The sequence below is a fragment of the Lipotes vexillifer genome, unplaced genomic scaffold (assembly GCF_000442215.2).
Source record: "Lipotes vexillifer unplaced genomic scaffold, Lipotes_vexillifer_v1.1 scaffold135, whole genome shotgun sequence".
In the NCBI taxonomy this organism is placed as follows: Eukaryota; Metazoa; Chordata; class Mammalia; order Artiodactyla; family Lipotidae; genus Lipotes; species Lipotes vexillifer.
Genome location: NW_006774574.1, coordinates 862 through 25,587, shown reverse-complemented (window position 1 = coordinate 25,587; position 24,726 = coordinate 862). Strand labels below are relative to the sequence as shown.

At 35.7% G+C, this 24,726-nt stretch overlaps 1 protein-coding gene across 1 annotated transcript in view; it reads left to right on the top strand.

Moving 5' to 3' along the window:
• Positions 1–23,363, top strand: part of SLCO1A2 (solute carrier organic anion transporter family member 1A2) — a gene marked incomplete at its 3' end in the record, with an annotated part of 40,522 nt that extends 17,159 nt beyond the window's left edge. Inside the window, exons 7-13 of the mRNA XM_007449382.1 lie at positions 523–741; positions 3,329–3,493; positions 4,817–5,012; positions 9,219–9,384; positions 16,814–16,986; positions 22,645–22,709; positions 23,246–23,363. Of these exons, the coding sequence (XP_007449444.1) occupies positions 523–741; positions 3,329–3,493; positions 4,817–5,012; positions 9,219–9,384; positions 16,814–16,986; positions 22,645–22,709; positions 23,246–23,363 (1,102 nt within the window). The remainder of the gene's footprint in view (positions 1–522; positions 742–3,328; positions 3,494–4,816; positions 5,013–9,218; positions 9,385–16,813; positions 16,987–22,644; positions 22,710–23,245) is intronic.
• Positions 23,364–24,726: the final 1,363 nt, after the last annotated feature.

Here is a 24,726-nt window from a genome sequence, read left to right as displayed (position 1 = left end):
CATCAGGTATGTTATCACATTTAATTGTTACTTTACCTGACCCTCAGTTAGATAGAATCTCCACTTTCCAGGTGACCAAATTAAAGTTGAGGAGTTTAAATAATTTTCAATATTTCAAACCAGTGAGCAGGAGAGCAAGATACAGTGCTGATCTTCTGACTCAAAATCCAGTGCACTTTCTACTGCCCTAATCGTATTTCTTGTTTTCAAAAGATTTAAGCACATAGGTTTGAATTCTTTTTAAATCAAGCAATCATTTGAGGATAATGAAATAGAACTTGTAGCTCTTTAATAATGTACCTATTTATAAATTCCTTACATGATAGGACAGATAGTCAAACTAGCTTATTGCTAGACAGTATTGTAACACCACATATTGTCAGACAAGTTTTATCAATGTCTGAATTATATGCAAATTCCATACTTGGTTAGAACCTGACAATTATAATTGTAATAATTTTCTATAGTTCATAAAGGAAATAATGACTCAAGCTAATAAAAAATGTGTGTATCTCTTTACAGATGATCTGACCATAACTCCCATTGATACTCGTTGGGTTGGTGCATGGTGGTTTGGCTTTTTGGTTTGTGCAGGAGTGAATGTGCTTACTGCCATTCCTTTTTTCGTTTTGCCCAAAACACTTCCAAAGGAAGGACTAGAGGATATTGCTGAGACCGTTAAAAATGACAAAGAAGAGAAACAAAGCGAAGTCAGGAAGAAAAGGGTTGGAATCATTAAAGGCAAATATAAACATCTTATATTTTACAATTTACTTTTTATTTTCTATAGTCGTGTCTGTATCTTAGTCTATTACAATATTCTAGGCTGAGTTAAAACAATTTGTCACTGACAGTCAGCAGTCAATAATGTCTAGCTGTGCTACTACAATAATGTTTTCCCATGCTCCACATGGGAGTGAATGATATAGTTTAGAACCTGACTTAGATCAGCATTTATATGAAATTTTATGTCAATCTGGGTACTAAATAAATAAATAAACAAATAAATGAGGTCCCATCTGCCTTAAAAAATCTATTTTACAGAGAGCATAGGTCTAATTAAAAATGAAACTCAAACCAAGAACAAAAGGAGGAAAAAATATATGCTAATCCAAATAAGTACCATATAGGTCTGAAACCAAAAGTATTAGCTGAGCTGTGAGCGTCTTGGAAGTTAAGGCAGAAAAGAAATAAGGCACCTCAATTATAGGTCATATAATTATCTATATTTGAGAGTGGAAAGGATAACAATTCTTAAAGAGAAATTGTTGCCCAAGTAACAAGTTGTAAAAAAAATTATATGATGTACAATACAGGTAATATTGAGTCACATAGTTGTTTTCCAGCAAATTCAGGAGCATATTTCATGTAACAGGTTTTTTTTTTTTGGTATAGATCCTCAATAAAAGCTCAAAGCATAATTTACAGAAGGTTTATCTATGGGAAACTAAGTAAGATAATCAATGTATAGTATTCAGAAATACTCGTTCTCAAACTTGGCCACATATTGGAATCACCTAGGGAATTTTTTAAATTACTGATGCATGGAAATTTTGTAGTATTACCCAGAGGTCTGATTTAATTAGTATAAGGTATGGCCTGGGCCTTGGAATTCTTAAAGTGTCCATTTGGAAGGTGGTGGGGGGCTTAGTTTCCTTACCTCAAAGATAGGGATAAAATACTATTTATTATTATAAAGTTGTTGGGCGAAGGTAAAAGGAGTTCTGACACATATTACTATTGTTACTGCTTACTAGTATTAGTATTATTATTGTTGATGTTGCCACTTTTACCATCACCCGTAAATTATAATATCAATTTGCACAGAAGTTTTAGCAGTTACAAATTCACTTAAACCACAATTGAACATAATTTAATACTTCTCATATCATTAGGAGCCAATTCAGAATCTTACAAATTCTCAGAGTCCTTACGATTATATTCACAACTCTTGTCAAAGGGTCGGTATGGACTGGTAGGGAATTTTAACACAGAATATCATTTATAGTCTGCAAGATAAACTAGGAAAGGGCTTAACTTAGTATATGACATCTAGAAAAGAAATTGAAACTACTGAGACTCATCTATTAGGACAGTATGTCAACAAACATGCATGACTTCAAAAGCTCCAAAGAGCTGTGAACACAAGTCACTTCTCTGCCATGTACTTTATTCATAAATATGAATTCTGCAACTAGAATTTATTTCTTTGCATTAAACTATGCTTCCTCCACTTCCAAGTTGTTTACTGATTGATACTTTGCTAGATTGGATTTTAGGCTGTTTATTAAGCAAACCAGGATAATACACGATAAGTAAGGAAATCAAGACAGAGAACATGAAGATAGGAAAAGTGAAAAGAAACTATAAGTGAGACTTTGACCCAAAATGGAGACAGTGTGACCTAGAACATTTGCTAGAGCTGGCCACAAATTTGGCTCTGAGCTTTGTCTGTCCACACAAACAGGAAAACATTCAGTTAACTCATTTACATGGTCTTTAATATATAGCAAATCAATCAGGATCTCAGGGAGTGAGACCTGGGGATTGGTATTTTAAAAGACTGAACCGTTAGAAGCAAAGAAATGCCTAGTACTTGGGAAAATTTATATGTCATGAATTTCCACATCTAACTACATTTTAAATGTTCAGGAATGATTAATCAATATGTGAGTGTGAACTTCTTTATCAAATTGATTTCCTTCCTGGCTTTAGAGGACAGAACAGGAGAACAAGCATCTTTCATTCTAGATGATCTCTAGAGAAGAGAGGATATTAGTACAAGTAAAAGAGAAGGACAGAGCTTCCCTGGTGGCGCAGTGGTTGAGAGTCTGCCTGCCGAAGCAGGGGACACGGGTTCGTGCCCCAGGTCCGGGAAGATCCCACATGCCGCGGAGCGGCTGGACCCGTGAGCCATGGCCACTGAGCCCGCGCATCCGGAACTTGTGCTCCGCAACGGGAGAGGCCACAACAGTGAGAGGCCCGTGTACCGGAAAAAAAAAAAAAGGATAAGAAAGAAATGGTGTGAACTCGGACAATATTTTTGTCATGTAATAGTTATACTTTTTCCTTAAGACATGTTAGTAACTTAGTGAAGGCAAAACGACTGTGTTCTGATCCCTTCCCACTCAGCTGCCTCAGTGTCTTGCAGAAGCTACCAAAACAATGATACAACTTTAGCTTTCAAGGGGCAAAAAGAATCAAGAAACACAAGTGCATTATAAAACAGGAAAACATACTTTAGAGGGGAGGTTGATGTTTCAGAAAAAGTCAATCATAAAATGCAAAGCCAAGTTTGTATGACACTGTTGTCATCCTTTCCTTTCAGATTTTTTACCATTCATGAAAAGTCTTTTGTGCAACCCAGTTTACATGCTTTTCATACTAATAAGTGTGCTGCAATTCAATGCATTTGTCAATATGATCTCCTTCATGCCTAAATATTTGGAACAGCACTATGGAAAATCAGCTTCAGATGCAATCTTTCTCATTGGTATGTTTGTTCCTCTCTGCAATTGTAGCCCACCTTTTTTCCCATGAAATGGTGAACAGTGTGATGATGGGTCTAGGAAACTCCTCAGTTGAAATCTGTTAGGATATTTTTGCCTCTGGTAATCTCCCCCCTGTCTGCTCTCCAAGGAAATCAAGAGAGGGTAAGGAAGGGAAGAAGCCAGAAAATCCTGGTTTTCTTTCTTTGGCTCTTTTTGTAGTCAGAATGCAAATCTGAAATATTTGTGGAAAGTTCAGGGAATGTACAAGTTAGGTACAGTTTTCAGATTGGTAATTCATTTATGTAAAAAGGCAGACAGAGTTAACTCATCAGGAATTTTGTTTCACATCCAGATTTTACTTTTTTGGCTCCAATTCATGAATTCCGTGGTTTCTAACTTAGTTCCCTGGCTCCCCTTGTGTTTTGAGATGTCTCTGCAGCCCATACATTCTGATTTTCCTGCAACCGCACTAACCTCGGTGGTTCTACTCCACCCTGAGTTTCTCTTGGGATCTTTTTTACTGTTTTGAAAAGAGAATTTCCAGATTACATGTACCCACATCACCTAGAGTGTTTGTTAAAAGTTCAGATACCTGGGACCCATCTCAAATATACTAAATTAGACTCTCTGGAATGGGACTTGAGAATGGATATTAAACAAGCTCTCCCAAGAGTGTGATTCAGTGAACAGACCCTGGCACTGTAAGGATGAAACCTAGGGCTGTCTTTTCCCTTTTTTGGGGGGGAGGATTGGGGGAGGGAGAGTGCTAGTCAGTAGCAGCAAGACATGAAATGTAAAGATACTTGACAATCACAGGCTCAGCAAAGTACCTCTAAAATACCTTGAGCTGAGTCAAATTCTTAACAATCAGAGTGGGAATAAAAAGCTGCAGAATCATACAAATCATTCTATGTATGATTATATAATACTGTATATGTTATATACAAATCATTATATATATAATCCCACCTGAAAGAATGGAAAGCAGTAAATGACTGGTCGACTTTGACTTGTCACTTCTACCTAGATCCTAAGAAAAGAGATATAGACCATGATCCCTGCATACAAGAAATTTACAACTTACTGCTATTAATTAAATGAATGACAATGATAACAGTCTTCTAAAATATATTTCAATGTTGTGGGGCATTTAAAAATCTCTCTGTATGTAATACATAACTAAGTGGGGATAAATTTAAATTAGGCTTCTTCACTATGAGTTGGACCTAAATGGTTTTTTATGTGAGACATATTAGATAAATGTGTTATCATATTTTTTCCTTTGCTAAGTCACTTTGTACATAATATTTTACTTGCATTTATAGGTATTTATAACTTACCTCCAATATGCATTGGATATATAGTTGGTGGTTTAATTATGAAGAAGTTCAAGATTACTGTCATACAAGCTGCCCACATAGGATGTTGGTTATCTTTAATTGAGTATCTTCTCTATTTTTTGTGTTTTCTCATGATCTGTGATAATTCTTCAGTCGCTGGCATAACCACCTCTTATGAAGGGTATGTTGTTTTCTAATGAATGTCATACTTTCAAAAGTTAATAACATATTTTCTACAGTGATTACTCATGACCAGATTATTTGCTAATTGGAGTTAATGGCAGGAATTTGTGGTCTTTCTCCATCTTATTAAAGAGGTTGGGAATATATCACAGAGTTAGTGAGCTTATGATTGCGTGTGTGTGTGTATGTGTGTGTGTGTGTGTGTTTGTCTTTGTGATATCCTAGTAGGTAGTCAAATGAATATCACAGAAACTAGTTATGGTTTTAGGTTGTATTAGGATGTGTTATTCATACATTTTATACAACCATAAATAGGTAAAATTAAGAGTTGACTATACAGTCTCAATCACCTTTATATGGTTCCACGATGGGCTTAAATTTAATGTAACTGAATCCTAATACATGATATATTGATGCTTATATAAATTTATATATTTTATTTGTATAGGTATATCTATATTATTGAATCGTTTTAGATTTGCATTTTGAGGGTTACCTGGGTTCACAGGAAGGTTTTGCATAGTGATATGAATTTTTAAAAGTCATTTGTAGGACATATCTAGATAATGGAGTGATTAGTTGAAATGAAGAGCATCCTAAAATGATCCCTTTAAAGTTACCAAGGACTATACAATTGGAATAATATTAAATATATAATCATAAAAGTAATTTTATATATTATCTTATTTTAGTCTTGCAAATTCCATTTAAGATAGCTGTTGTTATTTCCATTTTACAGATGAAGAATTGAGATTCAGAGAGATTAAATGACAAAGGGAGGTCATGGAAAACCTCTTCAACTCCATCAATATATAAAAATAGAATTTAAAATTGGTAAAATCTTAAAGATTATCTCCATCTCCAATTATCCTGATTCCCAGAGCAAATATGTAAAAAGGCATAATCTAGTCATGAGTCAGGACTTTAATTTAGTTTCTAGACTCCCATGCTAGCATTCTTTTCATTATATTACACTGAACATAAGAAAAGTAATCTTGTTAGACCTTTAGATCTGTTTTTAAATTGAAGTATAGTTGATTTACAATGTGTTAGTTTCAGGTGTACAGCAAAGTGATTCAGTTACACACACACACACACACACACACACACACACACACACACACACACACACACACACACACACACACACACACACACACACACACTCACACATATATTCTTTTTCAGATTCTTTTCCATTATAGGTTATTACAAGATATTGAATATAGTTCCCTGTGCTATACAGTAGTTCTTGTTGTTTATTTTATATAAACTATTCATTTTTTATTCAATTCTATTTATTTTTTATAGTGTATATCTTCATCTCAAACTCCTAATTTATCCCTCCCTTCTTTCAACTTTGGTAACCATAAATTTGTTTTCTTCGTCTGTGAGTCTGTTTCTGTTTTGTAAATAAGTTCATTTGTATCATTTTGTTTAGATTCCACCTAAGTGATATCATATGATATTTGTCTTTCTCTGTGTTAGACCCTTTTTAAAAAACTTTTTTCCCCTGGTTTTATTGAGATATAATCGACAAAAAACATCATGTAGGTTTAAGGTGTATAATCTGATGATTTGATACATTATACATTGCAAAATGATTATCACAATAAGGTTAGTTAACACATCCGTCACCTCACGTATTTACAGTTTTGTGTGTGTGTATCACCTCGTCTCTGCAAGCTTGTCCCTTTGACCACCTTTCCCCATTCCTTTTCCTACCTCCCAGCAACCACCAATCTACTGTTTCCTTGAGTTCAGTTTTTTTAGATTCCACAAATAAGTGAGATCATACAGCATTTTTCTTTCTCTTTCTGACTTACTTCACTTTGCATAAAGCCCTCAAGCCTCATTCATATTGTTGCAAATGGCAGGATTTCCTTCTTTTTCTACGGTGGGTGATATTCCATTTTGTGTGTGTGTGTGTGTGTATATATATACATATACCACATTTTCTTTATCCATTCATCTGTCAATGCACACATAGGTTATTTCCATGTCTTGGTTATTATTGTGAATAATGCTTCAATGAACACAGGAATAGAGATATCTCTTCAATCGTCTATTTTCATTCCTTTGGATAAATACCCAGAAGTGGAATTGCTGGATCATATGGTAGTTCTGTTTTTAATATCTTGAGGACACTCCATACTGTTTTCCACAGTGGCTCTATCAATTTACATTCCCACTAAAAGTGCACAAGGTTTCCCTTTTCTCTACATTCTTGACAACATTTGTTCTTTCTTTCCTTTTGATAATAGACATCCCCTTAAACATCCTAATAGGTGTAAGGTGATATCTCATTGTGGTTTTGATCTGCATTTCCCTGATAATTAGTGATGTTAAGCACCTTTTCATTTACCTGTTTGGCTGTTTGTATGTCTTCTTTGGAAAAAATGTCTATTCAGGTCCTCTGCCCATTTCTAAATTAGATCATTTGGTTTTTGTTATTGAGTTGTATGAGTTCTTTATATTTTGGAAATTAACCTCTTATCAGATATATGATTTGCAACTATTTTCTCCCATTTCATAGGTTGCCTTTTCATTTCATTGATGGTTTAACTTTCTGTGCAGCAGCTTTTTAGTTTGACGTCATCCCACTCATTTATTTTTCCTTTTGTTACTTGTGCTTTTGTTGTCAAATCCAAAAAACTCATTGCCGATACTGGAGTCAAGGAGCTTACCCTTTATGTTTTCTTCTAGGAGTTTCATGGTTTCTGGTCTTAAATTTAAATCTTAATCAATTTGAGTTGATTTTTGTGTATGGTGTAAGATAAGGATCCAGTTTCATTCTTCTGAATGTGGTTGTCTGGTTTCCCCGCCACCATTTATGAAGAGGCTTTCCCAACTCTATTGTATATATTCCTGGCTCCTTTGTTGTAAATTAATTGACATACATGTATAGGTTTTCTTCTGGGCTTTCTATTCTGTTCCATTGATCTATGTGACTGTTTTTATGCCAATACCATACTCTTTTAATTACAATAGCTTTGCAATATGGTTTGAAACCAGGAAGTGTGATATTTACACCTTTATTCTTCTTTCTCAAGATTCCTGTGACTATTCAGGGTCTTTGTGGCTGTAGGGTGGGCTCTGTGGCTGCCCAGGCTCTCTGGCCAGGCATTCTGGATGGGTAGGACTGGAGGCTATACTCAGCAGTTGGGTGGAGCTCCATGGCCAGGGTGGCCCATTGACTGGGAACCCAAACCAGGCAGAACTGCCAACCGAGCTCTCTGGCCAGATTGGGTCACCACTCAGCTCTGCAGATGGGAAGAGGCACTAGCTGGGGTCCCTGCTTGGGCACTGCTGCAAGCGGGAATGCAGTTTACCAAGATCTGACTGCTGGTTGCTGTAAGTCCTTCCCCCATCTCCTTCTCCTGTGGTCAAACCCCACAGATTCTCCCAGTGATCCCCTTGTGGAAAGATCTGAGTGGGCCTCCTGGAAAGCATTCCATAATCTGGGGGCACTGGGCTTTCTTTTCCCACTGGAGAAACCATAGGCTTAGGGGGGCTGTCTTGATGTGGTGTTGTGCTAGCCTGGGGGAGGGGCAGTCTGCTCAGAGTGTTACTGCTCCTGTTATCCTTCTAAGGTCATCTTTCTCGGTCTCTGTGGCTCAGGAGGTGCTTCAACCTCACAACTGTGTTCTGGGATTTTCACAGTGGTGTCTTGTTTATGGATAGCTGCTAATTGGTCCTCCTGATGATCACTGAACACTTTTTATACTAGAATATTTGTTTACTCAAGTAGTTATGTTTCTGGAGCTAAATGTATTATATACATTATAAATTGCACTTACAGACTTTGCTCTTACAGATTTTGAGCCCTTGAGATTGTTTTTATAAAATATGATCTCTCTTGTTATTTTCCACCATGTGGACCAACACCGGGATTTGTTCATCTTTATTTTTGAGTTCTAATTAATACCTGAAAAAATACTTTCTGTGTAATAGGTGTTCAGGTAATGCTTGTTTATTGGCTTTTGTTTACCTGAAAGAAATCATTGAAAAACTGGCTGTGGTCACCAAAGTAAGGTATATTTTCTTGCAGAGTTATAGTATCCAAGCCAAACATTGACAGTTGGAAGGTTTCTGCTTCTATTTTGGGGAGTAGAAGAAATACAATTGGGAACTGAGCTGAAAAGAAAAAGAAAATGCTCTAATATTCTTTCAATATCCATGGCATTATTTTAAATCATTTCAGAGTGCAACAAGATTTACATGTGGAAAATGTCATCCTTGCTGACTGCAACATGGATTGTAACTGTCCAACTAAAATATGGGACCCTGTATGTGGAAACGATGGTTTGTCATACATGTCAGCTTGTCTTGCAGGTTGTGAGACATCCTCTGGAACAGGAATAAACATGGTAACACATCTTATTGGCCTTTTATACAGAACTTTTGTTTTATGCACTGCATTGGCACATTCCAACTATGAACTGGGTCCATATTTGACAAAAGTAAAATTAAAGTCTTTCCTCAAAAAAAAATTAAAATTTTTTTGTGGAAAAAATAAGTTACTTTCTATGTGCTCACTTAATTTATCTTTTACTTCCTAGATCTTATTTGAATTCTTCTACATGTCTGAGCGCTGATCTTTAATTTCATAACAGTTGACATTATTACTTACTTTCATTTAAAAATACTCTAGACTGAAAAAAAAATACTCTAGACTGAGATAAAGTAGGCAGTTTTGCTCTCAATTATGCAGTCAATCTCTTTGCTGTTTTTTTTTTTCTTTTTTCCTGTGTATATGTACACACGTACTTTCTGTGTTTTTACACCATGACAGCTTTTTAAGAAGATAGAATTGGGCATGTTTTCTTGCCTAAAAAATGTCACTTATAATGTTGGTTGGTGATCAAAATAAAATACAAATTTTGATTAATTTTTTTATTGCTGGGTCAAAACATATACAAAATTCTAACATTTATAATGGTTATTTATTCATTTATTTAAAACATCTTTATTGGAGTATAATTGCTTTACAATGGTGTGTTAGTTTCTGCTTTATAACAAAGTGAATCAGCTATACATATACATATGTCGCCATATCTCTTCCCTCTTGTGTCTCCCTCCCTCCCACCCTCCCTATCCCACCCCTCTAGGTGGTCACAAAGCACCAAGCGGATCTCCCTGTGATATGCGGCTGCTTCTCACTAGCTATATATTTTACATTTGGTAGTATATATATGTCCATGCCACTCTCTCACTTTGTCACAGCTTACCCTTCCCCCTCCCCATATCCTCAAGTCCATTCTCTAGTAGGTCTGTGTCTTTATTCCCGTCTTGCCCCTAGGTTCTTCAGGCCCTTTTTTTTTTTTTTTTTAAGATTCCATATATATGTGTTAGCATACAATATTTGTTTTTCTCTTTCTGACTTACTTCACTCTGTATGACAGACTCTAGGCCCATCCACCTCACTCCAAATAACTCAATTTCGTTTCTTTTTATGGCTGAGTAATATTCCATTGTATATATGTGCCACATCTTCTTTATCCATTCATCTGTTGATGGACACTTAGGTTGCTTCCATGTCCTGGCTATTGTAAATAGAGCTGCAATGAACATTGTGGTACATGGCTCTTTTTGAATTATGGTTTTCTCAGGGTATATGCCCAGTAGTGGGATTGCTGGGTCGTATGGTAGTTCTATTTTTAGTTTTTTGAGGAACCTCCATACTGTTCTCCATAGTGGCTGGATCAACTTACATTCCCACCAACAGGGCAAGAGAGTTCCCTTTTCTCCACACCTTCTTCAGCCTTTATTGTTTGTAGATTTTTTGATGATGGCCATTCTGACCAGTGTGAGATGATATCTCATTGTAGTTTTGCTTTGCATTTCTCTAATGATTAATGATGTTGAGCATTCTTTCATGTCTTTGTGGCAATCTGTATATCTTCTTTGCAGAAATGTCTATTTAGGTCTTCTGCCCATTTTTGGATTGGGTTGTTTGTTTTTTTGATAATGAGTTGCATGAGCTGCTTGTAAATTTTGGAGCTTAATCCTTTGTCAGTTGCTTCATATGCAAATATTTTCTCCCATTCTGAGGGTTGTATTTTCGTCTTGTTTATGATTTCCTTTGCTGTGCTAAAGCTTTTAAGTTTCATTAAGTCTCATTTGTTTATTTTTGTTTTTATTTCCATTCCTTTAGGAGGTGGGTCAAAAAGGATCTTGCTGTGATTTATGTCATAGAGTGTTCTGCCTATGTTTTCCTCTAAGAGCTTGATAGTGTCTGGCTTTATATTTAGGTCTTTAATCCAATTTGAGTTTATTATTGTGTATGGTGTTAGGGAGTGTTATAATTTCATTCTTTTACATGTAGCTGTCCAGTTATCCCAGCACCACTTATTGAAGAGGCTGTCTTTTCTCCACTGTATATTCTTGCCTCCTTTATCAAAGATAAGGTGATATTATGTGCGTGGGTTTATCTCTGGGCCTTCTATCCTGTTCCACTGATCTATATTTCTGTTTTTGTGCCACTACAATATTGTCTTTATTACTGTAGCTTTGTAGTATAGTCTGAAGTCAGGGAGCCTGATTCCTCCAGCTCTCTTTTTCTTTCTCAAGATTGCATTGTTTACTCGGGGTTTTTTGTGTTTCCATACAAATTGTGAAATTCTTTGTTCTGTGAAAAATGCCAGTGGTAGTTTCATAGGGATTGAATTGAATCTGTAGACTGCTTTGGGTAGTATAGTCATTTTCACAATGTTGATTCTTCCAATCCAAGAACATGGTATATCTCTCCATATATTTGTATCATCTTTAATTTCTTTCCCCAGTGTCATAATTTTCTGCATACAGGTCTCTTGTCTCCTTAGGTAGGTTTATTTCTACATATTTTATTCTTTTTCTTGCAATGGTAAATGGGAGTGTTTTCTTAATTTCACTTTCAGATTTTTCATCATTAGTGTATAGGAATGCAAGAGATTTCTGTGCATTAATTTTGTATCCTACTACCAAATTCATTGATTACTCCTAGTAGTTTTCTGGTACCATCTTTGGGATTCTATATTTATAGTATCATGCCATCTGCAAACAGTGACAGCTTTACTTCTTCTTTTCCAATTTGGACTCCTTTTATTTCTTTTTATTCTTTGACTGCTGTGGCTAAAACTTCCAAAACTATGTTGAATAATTGTGGTGAGAGTGGCAACCTTGTCTTGTTCCTGATCTTATTAGAAATGCTTTCAGTTTTTCACCATTGAGGACGATGTTGGCTGTGGGTTTGTCATATATGGCCTTTATTATGTTGAGGAAAGTTCCTTCTATGCCTACTTTCTGGAGGGTTTTTATCATAAATGGGTGTTGACTTTTGTTGAAAGCTTTCTCTGCATTGATTGAGATGATCATATAGTTTTTCTCTTTCAGTTTGTTAATATGGTGTATCACATTGATTGATTTGCATATATCAAAGAATCCTTGCATTCCTGGGATAAACCCCACTTGATCATGGTGTGTGATCCTTTTAATGTGCTGTTGGATTCTGTTTGCTAGTATTTTGTTGAGGATTTTTGCATCTATGTTCATCAGTGATATTGGCCTGTAGTTTTCTTTCTTTGTGACATCCTTGTTTGGTGTTGGTATCAGGGTGATGGTGGCCTCGTAGAATGAGTTTGGGAGTGTTCCTCCCTCTGCTATATTTTGGAAGAGTTTGAGAAGGATAGGTGTTAGCTCTTCTCTACATGTTTGATAGAATTCGTCTGTGAAGCCATCTGGTCCTGGGCTTTTGTTTGTTGGAAGATTTTTAATCACAGTTTCAATTTCAGTGCTTGTGATTGGTCTGTTCATATTTCCAACTCTTTCTGGTTCAGTCTCGGAAGATTGTGCCTTTCTAAGAATTTGTCCATTTCTTCCAGGTTATCCATGTTACTGGCATATAGTTGCTTGTAGTAATCGCTCATGATCCTTTGCATTTCTGCAGTGTCAGTTGTTACTTCTCCTTTTTCATTTCTGATTCTATTGATTTGAGTCTTCTCCCTTTTTTTCTTGATGAGTCTGGCTAATGGTTTATCAATTTTGTTTATCTTCTCAAAGAACCAGCTTTTAGTTTTATTGATCTTTGCTATCGTTTCCTTCATTTCTTTTTCATTTATTTCTGATCTGATCTTTATGATTTCTTTCCTTCTGCTAACTTTGGGGTTTTTTTGTTCTTCTTTCTCTAATTGCTTTAGGTGTAAGGTTAGGTTGTTTATTTGAGATGTTTCTTGTTTTTTTTTTTTGCGGTACGCGGGCCTCTCACTGTTGTGGCCTCTCCCATTGCGGAGCACAGGCTCCGGACGCACAGGCTCAGCAGCCATGGCTCACGGGCCCAGCCGCTCCACGGCATGTGGGATCTTCCAGGACCAGGGCACGAACCCTTGTCCCCTGCATCGGCAGGCGGACTCTCAACCACTGCGCCACCAGGGAAGCCCTGTTTCTTGTTTTTTTAAGGTAGGATTGTATTGCTATAAACTTCTCTCTTAGAACTGCTTTTGCTACATCCCATAGGTTTTGGCTCATTGTGTTCTCATTGTCATTTGTTTCTAGGTATTTTTTAATTTTCTCATTGATTTCTTCGGTGATTTCTTGGTTACTAAGTAGTGTATTCTTTAGCCTCCATGTGTTTGTATTTTTTTACAGATTTTTTCCTGTAATTGATATTTAGTCTCATAGCGTTGTGGTCAGAAAAGATACTTGATATGATTTCAATATTCTTAAATTTACCAAGGCTTGATTTCTGACCCAAGATATGATCTATCCTGCAGAATGTACCATGAGCACTCGAGAAGAATGTGTATTCTGTTGTTTTTGGATGGAATGTCCTATAAATATCAATTATCTCCATCTTGTTTAATGTATCATTTAAACCTTGTGTTTCCTTATTCATTTTCATTTTGGATGATCTGTCCATTGGTGAAAGTGGGGTGTTGAAGTCTCCTAGTATGATTGTGTTACTGTCGATTTCCCCTCTTATGGCTGTTATTATTTGCCTTATATATTGAGGTGCTCCTATGTTGGGTGCATAAATATTTACAATTGTTATATCTTCTTCTTGGATTGATCCCTTGATCATTATGTACTGTCCTTCTTTGTCTCTTGTAATAGTGTTTATTTTAAAGTCTATTTTGTCTGATATGAGAATTGCTACTCCAGCTTTCTTTTGATTTCCATTTGCATGGAATATCTTTTTCCATCCCCTCACTTTCAGTCTGTATGTTTCCCTAGGTCTGAAGTGGGTCTCTTGTAGGCAGCATATATATGGGTCTTGTTTTTGTATCCATTCAGCCAGTCTATGTCTTTTGGTTGGAGCATTTAATCCATTACAATTTAAGGTAATTATTGATATGTATGTTCCTATTCCCATTTTCTTAGTTGTTTTGGGTTTGTTATTGTAGGTCTTTTGTGTCTGTCCCCAGCGGCTAAGGTTTGTTCAGTGGGTTGTGTAGGGTTCCTCGTGGAGGGGAATAGTGCCTGTGTTCTGGTGGATGAGGCTGGATCTTGTCTTTCTGATGGGCAGGTCCACGTCTGGTGGTGTGTTTTGGGGTGTCTGTGGCCTTATTATGATTTTAGGCAGCCTCTCTGCTAATGGATGGGTTTGTGTTCCTGTCCTGCTAGTTGTTTGGCATAGGGTGTCCAGCACTGTAGCTTGCTGGTCATTCAGTGAAGCTGGGTCTTGGCATTGACATGGAGATTTCCTGGAGATTTTTGTCTTTTGATATTACATAGAGCTAGGAGGTCTCTTGTGGACCAGTGTCCTGAACTTGGCACTCCTACCTCAGAGGCACAGCCCTGACACCTGGCTGGATGATCCTATCATCCACACAGCTTAGAATAAATGGGAGGAAAAAAAAGGAAAGAAAGAATGTAGAAGATAAAATAAAATAAAGTTATTTAAATAAAAAATACTTATTAAATAAAGTTTTTAAGTCATAAAAAGTAAAAAAAAGAAAAAGAGCAACCAAACCAAAAACCCAATACACCAATGATAACTAGTGCTAAAAACTATACTTAAAAAAAAAACAAAAAACGGACAGACAGAACCATAGGACAACTGGTAAAAGCAAAGCTATACAGACAAAATCACACACAGAAGCATACACATACACACTCACAAAAGAGAAAAGGGTTTAAATATATATATATATATATATATATATCCTTGCTCTCAAAGTCCACCTCCTCAGTTTTGGGATGATTTGTTGTCTGTTCATGTATTCCACAGATGCAGGCACATCAAGTTGATTGTGGAGCTTTAATACGCTGCTCCTGAGGCTGCTGGGAGAGATTTCCCTTTCTCTTCTTTGTTCTCACAGCTCCCGAGGTTCAGCTTTGGATTTGGCCCTGCCTCTGTGTGTAGGTCTCCTGAGAGCGTCTGTTCTTTGCTCAGATAGGACGGGGTTAAAGGAGCCGCTGATTTGGGGGCTCTGGCGCACTCAGGCTGGGGGAAGGGAGGGGCACGGAGTGCGGGGCGAGCCTGCGGCGGCAGAGGCCGGTGACGTTGCACCTGCCTGAGGCGCGCCATGTGTTCTCCCGGGGAAGTTGTCGCTGGATCACGGGACCCTGGCAGTGGCGGGCTGCACAGTTTCTCGGGAGGGGAGGTGTGGAGAGTGACCTGTGCTCGCACACAGGCTTCTTGCTGGCGGCAGCAGCAGCCTTAGCGTCTCATGCCCGTCTCTGGGGTCCACGCTGTTAGCCGGCTCACGCCTGTCTCTGGAGCTCCTTTAAGCAGCGCTGTTAGTCCCCTCTCCTCGCGCACCAGGAAACAAGGAGGCAAGAAAAAGTCTCTTGCCTTTTCGGCAGGTCCAGGCTTTTTCCCGGACTCCCTCCCGGCTAGCCGTGGCGCACTAAGCCCCTTCAGGCTGTGTTCACACGGCCAACCCCAGTCCTCTCCCTGGGACCCGACCTCCGAAGCCCGAGCCTCAGCTCCCAGCCCCACTCGCCCCGGCGGGTGAGCAGACAAGCTTCTCCGGCTGGTGAGGGCTGGTGGGCTCCGATCCTCTGTGTGGGAACCTCTCCGCTTTGCCCTCTGCACCGCTGTGGCTGCGCTCCTCCTCCGTGGCTCCAAAACTTCCCCCCACAGCCACCCGGCAGTCTCCGCCCGCGAAGGGGCTTCTAGTGTGTGGAAACCTTTCCTCCTTCACGGCTCCCTCCCACTGGTGCAGGTCCCGTCCCTATTCTTTTGTCTCTGTTTATTCTTTTTTCTTTTGCCCTACCCAGGTACGTGGGGAGTTACTTGCCTTTTGGGAGGTCTGAGGTCTTCTGCCAGTGTTCAGTAGGTGTTCTGTAGGAGCTGTTCCACATGTAGATGTATTTCTGATGTATTTATGGGGAGGAAGGTGATCTCCACGTCTTACTCTTCTGCCATCTTGAAGCTCCACCTTCCAAATTTTGATTCTTATTGAAACCTGGGAACATAAGAATTCAAAAAGGGTTGACTTTGTTCTGTTTGTGAAATAAACTATATTTTTTGAAATAAAACTTTGTTTATTGGTAAGTAAATATTTCAGCTGAGCATTCTGAAACAAATTTTATTTGTCATATTTAGCATGTGGCAAAATAGCATGTGTTTCTAAAAAGCATGACTTTTATGCAACAGAGCTATTGCAAATGTACTCAAATTTAGAAAGAAATATCCTTTTTCGGAAACCACTCTTCTATGTTTTGTTTCACGAGATAATCTTGAGACACAATAAAGGATATGAGAACAAAGGGAATAAACTGTCTATCTTGACCTAATTGGGCATGCAGAAAATATTTGAGATTTGTATTCAAAACTTTCCTTCCTTAAATAGGATAATATATTATTTTTGACAGGTGTTCCAAAATTGTAGCTGTATTCAAACACCAGGAAATTCATCTGCAGTTCTTGGGCTATGTGACAAGGGACAGGACTGTTCCATGATGCTCCAGTACTTTTTAATCTTGTCGGTGGTCAGCAGTTTCATCTATTCTTTATCTGCCATCCCTGGATATATGGTTCTCCTGAGGTACAAGAATTATTTTCTGTATTTAGATTTATTTCTGGTTATTTAGTAAGGGAGCTTTTTCTAAGAAAGCCACTTAGGTCCACAGTATCTAAGAACCTGGTGCTCTATATATACCAGTTATTAAGATTTTCCCATTAAGCATTGTTGAATTTTACCAAATTTTAAAGTTAGCAGTAAAAATGTTTATCTGTTGGTATTTCCCTCCCTATCTTTCCTACCTTATTTCTTAGAGTTAAATTAGTGAACCTCTCATTGTTTAACACAAGAAGAGACACATTTATATTTTAGGGTAAACCATACGAAATCATCATTTTCCTAGGTACAGAGTGGTTGCCTAGCTGTCATTTCTTATAGTTCAACCTATAGGACAGCAGAGTTTAAAGCTGTCGGAAGTCTCAGTTTCACCAATTACTACCCACAGGGCAAAAGGCAGGTCAATTGATCTTTCTGAGCTCCTTTTATCTTTAATTAAAAAATGGATATATAATGAATGCTCAACTGTCTTATAAGGCTACTGTGAGACACAAACGTTGAAGGGCTTACTGAAACTAGGAAATTGCAGAGCTAGGATTCAGACTTAGGTTTATTACATGTATTTTTCCAATTACAGCAGCTTTATGCCTTGTAAATGATTCTAAACATGCCTAGTAAACAAAGTGCATTGTTTTCTCTTTTCTTCCTCTTGAAGCAGAGTTAAGTTGATCATAATTCTCAGTTCATAGTTTATCCTAGGTGAAGTAAGGTTTCCCTCTTGTTTTATTTCACTTTATTTTAATTTTTTCCATTCCATTCCCCACTTCCTATCACCACCGGCATCTGTATTAATATGATAGACATATGTTCTTAAATACGTATTTTCCTTTGTAAAATATTAAGTTTTTTGTGTATTGTGTTTTATATTCACACAAATAGTGTTGTGCCATAAATTTGTTTTGGTTCAAAAGGCACACTGATACATAAATTCACCAAGTACTGCTAGTACTTATGAGTTATTCTCGTACCATCAATGCATGGGAATTTCTACTTCCTTATAGCCTCACCAACACTTAGAATTATTGAACTTTCTGACTTTGACTCTTCCAATGGGTGTAAAATGATAGCTCACTGATGTTTTAATATGTGATTTCCTAATTCAATGAGTTGAAGAATTTCTTCAAACTTTTTTCTAGCTATTAATGCTTCTGCTTCAAGATGCTTATTCATTATTTTTTCCCACTTTCATTATAATTCCTATACTTTTCTTGGTGAATTATAGACATTAATGTAATATTGTTTACTTGATACAATTATCTTTTCCTGGTCTCTCATCTTTCCTTTGAATTTTTTCATAGTATTCTTTATGAAATTAAATCCTAAATTTTGTTGTAGTGAAATCTAACAATTTTCTTGCCTTAGGGTTTGTGTATTGGGGAGTCACATTTCAAAAGGGTTCCCATATTCCTAATTTATAAAAGTATTCCCCTAAATTTTATCCTACTAGCTATACAGCTTTACCTAGTTCTTTGTCATTACAAGTCTATCTTTATGTGTGGCTCAAGGGAGAGAGATATTCAGTGTTATTTTTCTCCAAAAAATAAAGTAGCTTTCCCAGCATCACAGCACAAATAAGAGGTCTTTATTCCATTGATTTGTGGTGCCATCTTTATCATATTTAAAATGTTTATATAACATTGGCCATTTTCATTCTTATTCTGTTCCACAGTTTATTTGTTCTCATACCAGTGACACTGCATATTTTAATGTCTCATACAGTAGCTCTTCCTCACCCACCCAACACTTTCACCTTCACTCTTCCTTTATTCTTTTCTTCCTAAATTGATTTAGCTATCAATGCATGGATCTTTATACTCACATGTGAATTTTGATTGTATGGATTCTACATATTAATGGGAGAAACTCTGACATCAAATATTTGTGAACATGGAATATTTTTCCATTTATTTAAAATTTCCTTTATAGATACTACACACACACACACACACACACACATATAATATATATTATATATATATACACACACAAAATGTTACCATGTACAATTGCAAATATATATGTACCCATATATATCCAAGCATACATATATGGACATGTACTTATTTGTAATTTAACATGGTGTTATTTTCTTTTATATTTTCTAGTTGGTTATTGTTGGTTTAGAGGAATGCTGTTGATTTTTTAAAGTTTACTTTTTATCCAGCAACTTTTCTTATTTGTTCTAATAACTTGTTGATTTTGTTAGGTTTTCTATGTAGAAATATGTGCACATATGGAGAGTTTTATCTCTTCACTTCCAAGCCTTACACATCTTAGGTTTTAAAAATTTTCTTACAGCATCAGCTTGGACCTCCAAAACTGTGTTAAACTATTTGGTGATAGTGAGTATTCTTGTTCTTTTCTAATTTTGATGGAAACCATGTAAAATTTTTCCATTAAATATGATGCTTGCTATAGATTTTTAGTATGAGTTTTCATCTAGTTTCTGAGTTTTCAATAATAGAATCAGTATTAAACTATCAAATATATTTTTCTTCATCTAGGAAAAAATTTATATATAATCTTCCAACTCAGTACTTTTAGTGTAGTGGAAAAAAGTGATAGTTTTTTTCTATATTGAACTGCTTGCATATCTAAGAAAAACCATACTTAATCACAATATATTTTTATATATGATTTGATTTAAATAATAATTTATTTAAAATTATTATATCAATGTTGATAAGTAAAACGTACCTTTTATTTTCTATTCTTTTTTGTTTGTTTTTTTGTAATCTTTCTAGGCCCACAAAATAAATTAATAAATTTTCTATTTTTAAACTTCTGGAATAACTTGCATTAAATATCTGTTTGTTGAAAGTTTTATGAATTCACCTGTAAAACTATTTGTACTTTGGGCTTATTTGGTCAGTGATACTTGGTTATTATTTTCATTTATTTAATGTTAGTGTCTATTCACATTTTCCGTATCTGCTTACACCAGTTGTATACTTGTTAGTGTATGGTGTTTATAATATTCTTTTATCATTCTGATATTCTCTGATATATATATATATTTCTTTTTTAAAGAGCCAGTTTTTGGTTTTGATAATCTTTATTTCATCTATTTCTGCTCTTTATTTTATTTATTTAAAAATTTTTTTCCTTTGGGGCTCGCTCTGTTTTTCTTTATCAACTATTTGAGTTTAACACTTAGATAATTTGCTCATTTTGATTAATGTAAATAAAATCATACATTTCCTTGCAAGTATTGCCTTAGTTATATCTGAACTAGTATTTTCCATGAAGTTTACTTCTAACTTTTTTGTAATATCTTTTATGTTTGCTCCACCAAACAAAAATTTATTTATGTGTTATATAATTTCCATATCTATAAGAAATTTCTATAGGTATCCTTTATTATTGTTATTTCATTTTCATGTTCAGAGAATATAGTCTGACAGATGTGGGGTTTGGGGGGGAAATATTGAGGCTTTCTTTGGGGCATAATGCATGTTCAATTTTTGAGTGTTTCATGTGTTTCTGAAAAGAAAGTGTAACTTCTGCATTTTAGATATACAGTTTCCATATTTCTTGGATTGAAGTTAATCACTGTGTTATCTAAATTTTGTAAATCTATGCTTGTTTTTTGTCTGCTTAATTCAACAGTTTTTTGAAGATGGATGTTAAAATCTTTTAAAATTGCTGATGTATTTCTTCCTATAATTCTGTCAGTTTTTTACTTTATATATTTGGAGGCTATATTGTAGGATGTAAATGTGTCTTTATCATTATACTTCTATTATTAGCAGCACTTAATTTTCTTCTTTATCTTTTAGTCATTTCTTTCAGGCAATTCTATTTTGTCTCTTATTAAAATTGCAGTACTGGCTTTCTTTTGGTTCACTGCTTCCTGTTACACCTTTTTCCTTCCCTTTCTTTTCAATCTTCAATCTTCTATTTCACTTTATAGACAATATGCTAGATCTGATTTTGTAATTTCAGATTGGTGAGTTTAACCTACTTATATTTATTGTAATTAATGTGATAGGGCTCTTTTGCCACTTTATTTCATATATTCTATGTATTTGACTTTTTGCTTCTTTTTTTGCTTTCCATTGTATCTATTGGATTTTCTTCTGCTGCTTTAAAAGTCATATCTTTCCAATGGCTAGCCTGATTATTGAAATTCTTAGCTACATTTCTGTTTTACTTATCAATTTCAAAACTTTTCAGTAATAATATATACTTTCTATTAAGATGAATACTTAATCATGCTCTCATCTCTCTTCATATCTTTACTCTCTTCCTCCAGTTCTTGCCAAGATCACATTGTTGAATTTAACACCTGGATTTTTATGGATATACTTATGCTTTTCACTATTTTTGTGGAATATTCATGGCTCTCCTACCATGATGGTAGAGGGATGCAACATCTATGCTACTCTGTCAGTTTTTAAGAACTATTTTAATTTCTCTCAGCATTTTCCCATAATTTGCATTTTAATTTTTCTTTCTTATTTCTGGATTCTAGAATTAATGTTGTTATCAATGTCAAATAGTGACAGCATTTGGAGAACAGTTTAAACTGTTTACAATTTCTTAGCTATAAGGATTTCATACTTTTGTGAGATCATAGGGTGGTAATATTAGAAATAGAGGAGAAAGAAAAATTCTTCAGTAAAATTTAAATGCCCTATTTTCTGTATTAAATGGTAACTATGGGAGCAAGAGGGTCATGCTAGGTCTCCTGGCTTTTCTTACTTCCTTCTCAGTAAAATCCTTGATGCTGTCTAAATAACCTATGTGTTAGATAGATAATGACCAGATCAACTGTATCTCAGTCTATTGATGCTGAAGAGTTATTTGAATCGGTAAAATACTTATGCCAAGAAAATGCCAATAATATGATATTTTTGCTAAAAATGTACTACATCCTTTTGTGAAGAAAGCTGCTTTCATTTTCTCAGCTTTGAGTTAATCAAAGAAGGGAAGGGAATACAGAGGAACTCTCCAAGTGAATTCTTGAAGCAGGTAGCCATGCTGCTGCTGAAGTGAGTGGAGCACAAAAAGTGCCATTGGGGAATTATAGTCTTCATTTCTACTCATAGGAATTTCAGGCAACAATGAAAACATCAGGGAATTTCTGGAGAGAATGGAGGAATCTGTGCCACTCTTGAAAAGATACCAAGTCACTTAAAATATGTTTGCTTTGGATTTTTTTCATCACTTTCCTTTGAAAATTTTTATTCTGGCTTTCTTTTTTCCTTACATTTATTTTTTAAAATTCTTGGCTTTTCTGTATTTTAATAGAAATAATTTAAATACACCTAGGGTTGCATTGTTCTTGTTTTAGGCTAAAGTTTTAACCATCAGAATCAAGAAATACTATTCAAGAAGAGGATACTGGGGTAGAAATCAACTGATATGAAACATTTTCTTCCTTGATAACTTTATGATAGAAATTAATGAGCAAAAAGTGATGGATAAAATGCCAAGGACCAGAGGTGGGGATCCTGTGAAGGTTATGAACTGGATAATCAGGCCTTGAATAACCAAGACCTGAGCAGGCAGGAAAATTTTCTAAGGCTCAGTGTGTTACTAGCACACAAACAGTTCTTTTAAGAAACTGTGGTAGATTTTAAATGTCTACTTTTAAAATTTATGAATTCATTTATTTTTTAGGTGTATCAAGCCTGAAGAGAAGTCTCTTGGTGTGGGATTACATGCATTTTGCACAAGGGTATTAGGTAAAAATAGTTATTTTTTCCAACATCACATCAGATCACTATTAAATACTAAGTAGATGAAATCACTCCCTCAGAGTAACAGTCTAGCAAATATCGCTTCTGCTTGTAAACAGCACTTTGTAATTAGTGTGAGAATGAAGAACGAAAAGAAATAGAGAACTTCTCTTTTTTACTTGAAAAAGACCTATCTGACCTTAATTCTACTTTCCATCAATGCAATTTGAAAAGCAAAGGAACAGGAAATGCTTTGTTAAAGTATAATGTGCATGTGATTGGCCCAAAACATTGCAGAAAAAAAATGTGAAGAATCATTAATTCAGTGTTTTTCTCTACTGATGATTTTTATTTTGCATTTATCCTTCAGATTACTTATTTATCATCTAAAAACTTTACAGTAAAAGTAACTTCCAGTTTCTAAAAGTAAAATTTAAAGCAATAGATTATTTGTTCTACAAATAAAGTTAAAATGTTTCCAAACCAAACAATATATCTTCTTACCTTGCTAATGGATTCTTCTTTCTCCCTTTTAATTGTAGCTGGAATTCCCGCACCTATATATTTTGGAGCTTTAGTGGACTCCACATGTTTACACTGGGGTACTTTGAAATGTGGTGAGTCAGGGGCATGTAGGATATATGATTCCACCAACTTCAGGTAAAGATAATTTTTTAAATTGCTTTCTAAGCATAGGCAGTGTGTAAAACGGTACCATTCATATCTAACATTTTCTTTGTTAAGGGACTAGATTACTTTTGCCTTTGTTTCCAGAGTAGATAGTGGTACTGTATCTCCAATTCTTATTTATATACTAGAATTTTATTTCCTCAATATTTTCAAAGTACTTGATAAATATAAGCATGGGTGGCTTTCAAAAGCTTGTTCCTTAAATTGGTTGCAATCAATATATTGTTGAAGGTCATGGCTGTACAAAAGCTACCTATCTAAATTGTATTACTCTCAAGTATCCCCATTTAATCCTACATCATTTCAACATCTTACTAGGTTAAATCCTTACTTCCTTTCACTATCCACTTCTGATCTCTAAAATGGTATTTTTTTCTCCCTTATTATATTTCACTGACACAATATTCTTCATGTCTCTTAAAGCTTTATTTTTTTTAATAACAGACCTGATTTTGAACAAACCTCATATGATAATATTAACCTGTTTTTTAACAAAACTCTTCCATTTTTCTCTTTTTATTTTCACATTCTTTTCCATTTGGAGACCTGGATTTTGTTTAAATTTATATTAATTTCTCCTTATGGGGCAGTAAGAAAACTCATTTTCTAAAAATGATTTAGCATTATTTAAAATAGTCTAAGGTCTTCTCTTGATCAGTAAAAGGATATATGTCAAGAACTGTGAAGAGAGCAGACAGAATGTGATTCATGTTTTCATCAGTTCCCCTTTCCCCTAAAGTTCCACAGGGGCAATATGGAGGTGGGCACAGATACATACTGTGCATGCAATGGGTTTGCATCACAATTGAGGAAAGCCAAGGATCCCTAGTGTAGGTTGGCCTCATCCTGCTGCTTTGATTCCTCTTGATAGTAGCTTTGATTAAATGCTATTTCAGACAAAGTTATTATATTTGGTACCATCCTCTGTCAGTCAGATGAATTAGAGTGACCAATGAAGTGTACTCATGAGAAAATTCATCAGAAACTAGTACAATGTAGAAACAAGAGTTACATGTTGATGGACAATTCTTCATGGGTTCCTTGAATTTTGGCATATCTTGTCAGCAGAAGCTTTTGTTCTGAACTATCTTTTCAAAGATGTTTGAACAGTAAGTGACCTTGGAAGATCAAAATGGTCTTTCCCTCTGGAGCAGAGTTTTCTGTCCAGGATGATAAAGGTAACATCTCCCTCTGGGGCAAATGTTGGCAGATTTGCTTGCAACCCATTTAAATGATAGGGATTTCCTAAACTCAGGATTGCTTAGCTGTGGCCCGAACGCAGTGCGTGCACAACATCCACCTGGGTCTCCTGTGTCCCCACTTCGGGACTTGG